The sequence below is a fragment of the Toxotes jaculatrix genome, chromosome 3, assembly GCF_017976425.1.
Source record: "Toxotes jaculatrix isolate fToxJac2 chromosome 3, fToxJac2.pri, whole genome shotgun sequence".
Classification (NCBI taxonomy): Eukaryota; Metazoa; Chordata; class Actinopteri; family Toxotidae; genus Toxotes; species Toxotes jaculatrix.
Window position 1 is genome coordinate 14,883,587 of NC_054396.1, and position 8,740 is coordinate 14,892,326.

Consider the following 8,740-nt stretch of genomic DNA (forward strand, 5'->3'; position numbering starts at 1 on the left):
TCCCAAAGCCCGTTCTCTCGGCACAGAGCTTCCTGTAGATCAGTGTTGTCTAAATAATGTGAATTACACTCAGAAGAAGTAAACAGCACCAGGTATTTTGTCTCACGTCATAACCTCTTGTTACTACATGCAGACTTTTTGTCACAGTGCTCAAGACTGCGACAGCAAATGATTTTTAATACTTATCTCTAATAACCACCTCTGAGACAAATGGCCTTATAATTCTGTTTTTTTTGTGAGGCATTAAACCGCAGCTGAGTCAGATGTGACTGACACAAGAGTCAAGACCACATCCATCAACCTCACACAGTATCATCACATCCCATATCTCAACCAAGCTCAAGTGGTGGTTTGGTCTCTCTTCATGTTGCCGTTATCTCAGATCTCAGCAACTAAATGATCTGCAATAAAATCTCAGTCTTCAGAAGTTCGCTGCTCTTCTGTATAAACAAGTCTGCAAACATTTTCCCATCCCATTAATATAACAGCCTCAGCAATAGGCTGATCCTTTTGTAACAGCAGCACTCTACAGCTGCGTCCAAAGATCTGGTGTCAGCATCCTGCTCACATTTCATTTCCCTTTCCACACGTCACTACTTCATGCCACACCCATACACATTTGTATTTCCATCTTTGTGAGGACACCCATTGACACAATGCATTCCCTACCCCCTTACCCTAATCCTAATCTTTACCGTGAAGGCTATATGCCTAACCCTGACCCTAACCCTTCACACTTGTGTGTACTGTAATTAAGCATGATTGAACACATAAATGAACACAGAACTTTTTTTTTTTTTTTTTTACCACAAATGAATGCCTTTATTTTCCAAGACACTGTTAACACACAGGTATACAAGAGAGGTATCAGCTCTTGCAATAACAAAATAAATCAAAGTCGGTATCAGAACATTTAGAGTGGTAATATGGAATGTACTAGTTTCCACTTTTTTTTAAAGTTTTTAAACAATCCTTTCAAATAAATAGTCTCTATATAGTCTTTATAGCTAGTGTTTTTATCAATATATTCTCTTTGTTTAGTCAAAGTTTTGGGAATGAAGAGGAGAAAATCAGACAAAAACAAAGACAGTGACAAAACAAGGATAATATCCCCTTTGCAATCCCCTTTTCAAAATGTCTTTTCTTTGTAGGCAAAGAAAAGAACAGGGGAGAACAACTGTTGAAAAAAGGCAAATCCCTTCTTCTAGACCTAAATTTTGATCTTCCACCAAAAAGTGTAAATCCAAGTGCCAGGTGGACACACAAACCATGTTTTTTTAAGAGGGTCTTAAGAGACAGCAATATAAACACAAAAAGTCCTTATCAGAAGCTTAAGTTGTCAATTGCTACAAGGCTGTTGACCTTGCCAGCCAAGGCTTGTACAGTCATGTTCCCCACTAATAATGTGCTGTGCTGTTGGGGACTGGCAGTCCAAACTTCATCCAAAAAAACTTATGTCGTTACACAGGTAAAGCACCACGTCAGGCTCCTAGAACTACACTTGAGCTTCAATTACGTCTGCCTCGCTCTTTCTCTCTCAGAGAGAAATTAATAAAGACACTTGTCTGTACCAGAGGAGGACAGGGGGAGGAGTTTCGTAGGATGCTACAGGAGTCCTGGTGTTTGTTGAGAGACCTCTGTCTCACACAACATTTCTCCTACTAACAAAGAAAAGGAGCAGTCTCAGAAAGAGAAAAGTGCAAGTAAGGGCACAGGCAGCCCTGTCCTCTGGCAGGTGAGGGAGAGTGCACAACGACCACACAGACTCTCCCCTGACCCTGAGGTGTCTGAGGATCCCTCCAAGCAGAGGAAGGTCAGACCCCCATGTAGGTAGCCATGAGGATGATGCACCTTGAAGTAGCAGGGTTTCAGCTCAGTGAGCATTTTTCCCCCCACACTTGAAATTCAGACCACGTTGGCTCCAGTGCAGCTTCAGTCAGTACTGTGGTCCTCCAGCTGGGAAATAATGGTAATCAGGTTCTGGAGGCCGAAGATGAAACCACTGTCCTGGCCTTCATGCACTACACTGTCCTCTCCATAGTGGCGGCAGGTGGTGTGAGCAAAGTCAATCATGCGCACATCCACCATGGGGCTGCTGGCCTCTCCTGTGCTGTGGGAGGAGCGACTGCTGCCACTGTTACTGCTCCCCGCGGCCACACTGGTGCTGCCACCTGCTGAGGAGGAACGGGGGAATCCAAAGGCCCCCTCCTCTTCCTCATCATCTTCTTCTTCCTCCTCCTCCTCCTCCTCTTCATCTGATGGTTCATCCTCGTCACCTTCTTCCCCACCGCGGTGTCTAGGTCTAGTGGGAGTCCTGGGAGGGTCTCCGTCATAGATGATGAGCAGGGAGCTAGAGTAGAAGCGGTAGGACTCGCAGGCCTCCAGGGCAGCTTGCATTTCCCGGAGTCTGCGCAGAACTGGGGACAGCAGCTCTCGACGCAGGCGACGGCCATTGTGGAAGAATTGGCAGAGGGCCTCCTTGAAGCCAGCGAGGGTCAGCTTACGACCATGGTATTTATTCATGAACATTAGCTGGCCTGAGTCTGACTGGTACACCTGCAAGAGTCACACCAAAACATGAGTAGTACAGATCCACATTTACAGCGTAACCACTTCAAGAGACCTCAAATGTAGAGGGGCCGAGCTGCATCTCTACCATACCTGCATGCCACAAAGTCGCACTCCAATAGAGGAAGATGTGCTCTGTTGACACTTGCGGATCTGATTGGCTTTCTTCTCCTCCGATGCATCATCCCCATGTTGGCGAGTTCCCATCTTCAAATCTAAGACACATGGTACTCTATAGCGCCATGTCAGGTTCTCCAAAAGGATAAATTCTGTGAAAGGGGGGTCAAGGATCACACAACAAAAGGCCTATAAACTTAACCTATAAACGTGGTGAATTCACGCTTTTTTTTTAATTAAAAAAAAAAGTCCATGCACTTCACTGCGCTCTGAGCCGTCTGGTAAAGGCTGTTCATTCATGAAAAGGATACTGTATTGGTTACGGTGCTTTGCGTTCTCCTTCATCCTCTGTAAGTGCTGTTGGTGACATTTGAGACTCCAGGGGTTGTGTTTGATCTGTGGCACCACGTTGCCTTTCTCCAGGCTGAAATAGAGAACCTCCGCCTGCTGCTGCTGCTGCACCACCACATCGTCACGATTATAACTGCAAAGATGACAACCCAGAAGAATGTCAACTTTACAAATGTTACAAAAGCATGACATGACGTGACATGATGCATGAAAGCGAATGCATGGCGGCACTAAGGCAAGCATCTTCACCTTATGATTTTGTCTTCTTTGCGACTGTGTCGAGCTCTGTCTTTGCTGTAGTTGTCGTTCTCCAGGAGCAAAGTGGGCTGCTTCTTGTTGCTCCACTTCAGCATCTTACTCTTGGGCTCGCAGTCTGCTGAGGGATCTTTGTTTTCCATGTCCCCTGATTCACTGTGGAGAGGGTAGGCGATGAGGCACAGGTTCCCTTCCTCGTCCTCTTCGAAACTGACTGACACGACACCTGAGACATAATGAAAAGGAGAGTTGTTATTATTACTTTTTTGTCTGATAATGGTTGCCTCAATGAAATGCCAGGGCAACCATTTCCACATATCTTTGTATTTACATATCTGAAAAACATTTCCACACACACAAGATGTAGATGTGACAGGAAGAGACGGAAGAGAGGAAAGAAGGACTTTAACAGACAGAACATTTTATGTTATCAACAGCAGATGTCAGAGCACAAACAGTGTTTGTATCACTCAATCAGAAAACAAGGGACACAAAACACCACACAAGGCTGAAATGTATCAAACTGAGCAGGACATTTATTAAGCAACTGCCAAACATTTTCATGAAAAACACAATAATTCATAATACAGATTTTCATGCTGTCGACACTGACTTGATAAAGTGAAATACAGCTCTATCTTTAGGCATACAGCAACATACATGGAACAGCAGCAAAATAAGCCACAGCAAAAACTCACATAACCATGGTACAGTGCATTAATATGCCATGATTCAGTCCAGTTTTACAGAGTCCCCTTAGAAGTGATGATCAACACACTTTTACAAACACAAACCAGAAAGGTAGAAATGGGGCTAATAGATGTTTCCAGAATCATCTTAATGATTAAAGAAAAGAAGCGTACTTTAATCCCAATGCTAAAATATGACATGATCCACAAACAGGCTGCCCAGTAACCCCCCCTCGAGCCCCTAGTAAAAGTCCCTAAAAGGGCCTGTGTGTCGCAGAGTGGGGGAGGTGTAGCACTGAGAATAAACATCACAGCTGCAGAGGCTGATAGAGATAAACCACAGACAGGAAGGAGGGATGTGGTCGAAACAGATCAAGCTGCAGCAATATGGACACAATATCTGATCTGCTACATGATACACTTTGCATCCAGCAGTACAAGTAATAGCAGTAGTACTCGCACTACCAAACAGCCACAAAATAACAAAGAGTAAAGGACAAGTTTACAATCGGAACAACCTGACTACAAGAGGTGAGGCATTTAACATGCAAAACACCTTGGTGTTTTGCATGTTAAACGGCAGGAATGAGGACCCAGCATCCGTCTTTCTTCTGCAGCCAGTAGCCTCTCTGATGTCATGTGCACTGACATCACCATCCTGCAGGAAGCCTCGCCTCTGTCCATGAAGACAGAGGCGTCTGCTCAGAGCTGCACTGTCATCACACCACTGCTGCCAAGTGTGGGAACTTATGAGTCACTCTGACTTAATTCATCAGAAAGGCTCATAAATCAGTGATAAAGGTGAATCAATTAAGAATTTTACAGCCTAATAGCATAAACTGAGTATAATATATTAGCTGGTTGACACTGTTGTATAATGATCAGTCACTATTGTTTTATTAGGTTCAAAAGTTCTGGTTTTCCAGTCCTGCTTTCAGGTCTGCACCTTGGAACTTAAATCCTTGACATGACCATCATGGTTTCAGTTACAGGCCACTGCAAGGTGTCCCTGAAATCACTAGATATTCTTGAAATGTCATTATCTCTAAGCCAAGTTAAAGACATGACATTATGTTCTTTAAAGAGAGACAGGAGAGTGCCAGTGGTGAGGAGCGTTCGAAGGTCCCAGAAGTCCTTTTACTATCTGCTCTCCAAATCACAATCCTCATCCTGGATCTTTTTATAGGCCCACGCTGCATTGCTGAGAAGTCAGATACTACGCATTTGTCCTCCCTCCGTCATCCGGCTGCCTAAAGACGACTGTCTCAGCATGTACTGGGTGTCATTGTCTGTGGGTGAAACTGTGAGACTGTGGACCTGGACGCATCCAGGGAAACACAATATTCCAATTAAAAGCGTGTGTAGACGAAAATGTGTATTTGTGTCCTTGTTTCTGTGATGGACCCGAAACCAGATCTGAAAATCTCCTCAAGTGACTTGTGAATTACTCCCCTGGCGATCTGGTGATCCCATTTATTTTTGATCCTGTTGGAACTTTATCTCATCCTGAAACCGTAGCCCTCTTAAAAGCCAGACACGGCACTTAAAAGACCTCTGGCTACTCCTGCTCCTGGCAGGAAATCAGGCCGTCAGCTTGGATGCTACCTGAAACTCACCCCTCGAACATGAGAGTCACATCCAGAAAACCAGCTGTGGTGCTTGCCAAGCGCTGCAACACCAGTGACACTGTGCACAAGTCACAATATATGGCCACTGAACACAGGAAGGTAACTACCTATAAATATCCAAATACATTTTGCACTGTGTTGTTGTGTACGCCATGTTCTTTGAGCCTGTGCAACAACCAATGAGCACCCTTCACCTACAGCAAAACAGAAACCTAATGATCCCTCAAGGGATGCGATTTTTTTTTTTGCCATTAGTAATATTAAATGCAGACAACAGTAAACGATACACTATTAGCACAAAGATGAAGAAGAAGAAGAAGAAAGAAGGGATTAATGCTGGATACCAAAACAACATCACACAAGCTGTGTTCAGACAGATGGGCTCATACTTCCTGCAGATTTGGGGATGCAAGGGTCTTACCTTTATACTGAGGGGTGAACTTCCTCATCTCCGAAGGGAGGCTCTTGTAGAACTGATGCTCCCGGGGGATGAGGGGCTTGCAAATTGTTTGTTCCCCAAATCGTAGCACACAGGAGTGGCCTCCCACCTGGTGCACGAAAGGTTCAAGCATCACCCCTTTTCCGGGATAAGGAGTCCCGTCCGCCTGCATGAGGGCTTCCAGAGCGGGACTCATCCTCACTCCGCATCGGACAACTGAGCTGGGGGGACCCACGTCGCACGGGAGGCAAGAAGCTCGGCCGCTCGTTTGGCTCCCTATCCTCGGACTCTTTTCTGTTGGCTCGCACGGGGGCGCTGCTGGTCGCCTGCTCGAGCGAAGCACTGGAAAAACAAAGGGTTGAACAGGAAGGACAGAACCAGAGATATGAAAAAAATCCCTTATTCCCTTCCTTTGCCTTCTCGGAGGCAAAATTATAGAACTCCTCCGCTGGATTGTATATTCTCCGTGTTTGTACGTGTAATAAGAGGCAACTTATGTTGCCGTAAATGCTGCTTAAAACGTTTTCAGGCAGCGTGTGTCTCCGTCGCTCCTCGTGCCTGGCTGTTACCGAAACTGACGACAGAGCTCATCCTGCAGCTAGAAAAACAGCACAAACAGCCAGCAAGGCCCACCTCTCTCCACAGCCAGCCAATCACAGAGCCGCAGCTGTCGCTGGGAGGAGAAAGGGCACCTAGGAGAGGATCGAGCAGATCAAGCAAACAAAGAGGAAGGAGAGAAACAGGGGGGAGGGTAGAACAGGAAAAATACTAGACACAAAAACACAACACTGAAGTCATTTTTTTTTTCAATGTACTTGCCAGTTTCTTGGTTGTTGTTACTTTGGAGACAGCCTGCAGGTTGCATTTTGAATTTAATCTTGTTCTTGAGTCATCAAATATCCTTGGAAGCAAAGTGTGGCAGAGAATTTAAAATATAGGCAAGAAGGAAACTTGAAAATGCACATAGGCCATTACTCTTTAATTGTACTCTTCAGGCTAGAGTTTTCATGTCTCAGTAATATCAGGGGCTAAATCGAAAGGTATGTTGGAGTGGGATACGTAATGGATGTAAAATGGCACATCAGAATTTAGAGATGTAAAATCATTTAATCAGTTAATATTAGTATACAAGTAAATATTTTGTACGATCACCCTGTCTTACACAAAAATCATGGTTGAGAGGACCTGTAAGAAGGTGACTGTCGTCTCACATAAGTGGCACAAGAAGTTAAGACCTAACTCAGAAACCAATGCTCTTCACATCAGGGGAAGGGTGGGGGCAGAGATGGGGAAAGATACCCATGTTTACAGCTTACAAGTGGACATGTCATCAGACAACTCAGTCAGAGTCGGGTCATATGAAGGTTGGCAATACTGTGCACTGCCAAAACAGCACTATCCAATAAATTTGGTCTAATTACCATGAAGAATGAAATCTCAGCTTTGACTTGGATATTGACGTGAGCACTAATTACAAGCTGGACACTTGCGATCACAGTAACTCCAGTATGGCATGCACACAATATAAAACCATGTTCAGATGTGATTTAGGGCTGCATTATAAAAGCACAAAGGGCTGTGTAAGTATGGCCATATTTCTACAGGTACTCGTGAGGAGATGGCAGATGATCCAGGAAGTTCAATTGGAATAAAACATCCACCAATGTGAAGCATTCATCTACTGTACTGTATTACTCCAAGATAATTCATGAAAGTTGCTCACCCAAAGCATATGCCAAAGACTTTTCATCAGATTCTTATATGGCTTGTGCTGCCCATTACACACTTTACTGTTTCTTTCCCTGACCCAACCCATAGACGTTACACTGCGATGACATCATACACTTAAAATTAGCTCTTCTAGGCCCTGGGAAAGTTTTAAATATACAAAATCTTCATGTCTTCAAGGTGTCCTGGTGGTCTGTAGGGATTATTCTCTCTGGTTTGCAGGGGACTTTTGTTTTGCAGTACAACAGTTGGCCACTCAGCAAATTTGGCAGCAAAACTGACTCACCACAGCCAGATTTCTATACACCCATGGTGTGAAGAATTATCAGATGCTGAGAGACTTTACAAAGGTCATAACGCTTTTACCCTCTCCAACACATCATGTCGTTTCTTCTCACTAAAATGTATGTACAACACTAAACACAAACAAAGCACAGAAATGTTTATACAATTTCCTTGTCTTCACAGTGTATCATCTATATCTCAGAGAACAACATCCTTTTGCAGCATAACATGCATTCCAGGGGTAAATGACTGAATTCTAGTTGCTGCTATAAATAGGTCCCTGATTGATGATTTGAGGATGAGTTATTATAGTGTATATATATGATAACATGTCAGGAGATAAGGATCTCTGGTGCCAGCCCTTGGTAATATCTGGACCAAAATACTGCAGGTTAGTGGGCAACAGGGGCTAAGACAGCTCCACATTCTGTTGCATGGGCCATCACTAGCTTTGCTCAGCGTAAAGTAAAAGGATCATTGCTCACCCAATAAGCTTCAGATATATTGTACTGACCAAAATGGAAATTTCTTTGTGAATGGCAGTCGACCTAATGGGTCTGACTGGTGTGCCAGATCAGACGAAGCTCAGGTACTTTGGGCAAGCTCAGGTCACTGGACGGTTACAGTCTAATCATGCACTAATCTCTGATGTTCCAGTTCTGTGCTGGGATTACAAATGG

The 8,740-nt window shown here is 44.3% G+C and overlaps 1 protein-coding gene across 1 annotated transcript; it reads right to left on the reverse strand.

Annotated features, from left to right (window-relative positions):
• Positions 1 to 957: 957 nt before the first annotated feature.
• On the reverse strand, positions 958 to 6,631 carry ip6k2b (inositol hexakisphosphate kinase 2b). The gene is made up of 5 exons (XM_041033644.1): positions 6,030 to 6,631; positions 3,286 to 3,517; positions 2,997 to 3,169; positions 2,662 to 2,837; positions 958 to 2,556 (listed from the first exon to the last, which is right to left on the reverse strand). Exons 1-5 carry the CDS (start codon positions 6,241 to 6,243, stop codon positions 1,933 to 1,935), a joined length of 1,419 nt encoding a protein of 472 aa, XP_040889578.1. The 5' UTR covers positions 6,244 to 6,631; the 3' UTR covers positions 958 to 1,932.
• Positions 6,632 to 8,740: the final 2,109 nt, after the last annotated feature.

Excerpts from the sequence above, each read along its gene's own strand:
- ip6k2b (XM_041033644.1), bottom strand. The coding sequence starts at position 6,243 with ATGAGTCCCGCTCTGGAAGCCCTCATGCAGGCGGACGGGACTCCTTAT. Across the intron at positions 2,838-2,996 it reads AAAGCACCGTAACCAATACA|AATTTATCCTTTTGGAGAAC; the intron begins GTATCCTTTTCA and ends CCCCTTTCACAG. Across the intron at positions 2,557-2,661 it reads TGCGACTTTGTGGCATGCAG|GTGTACCAGTCAGACTCAGG; the intron begins GTATGGTAGAGA and ends TGACTCTTGCAG.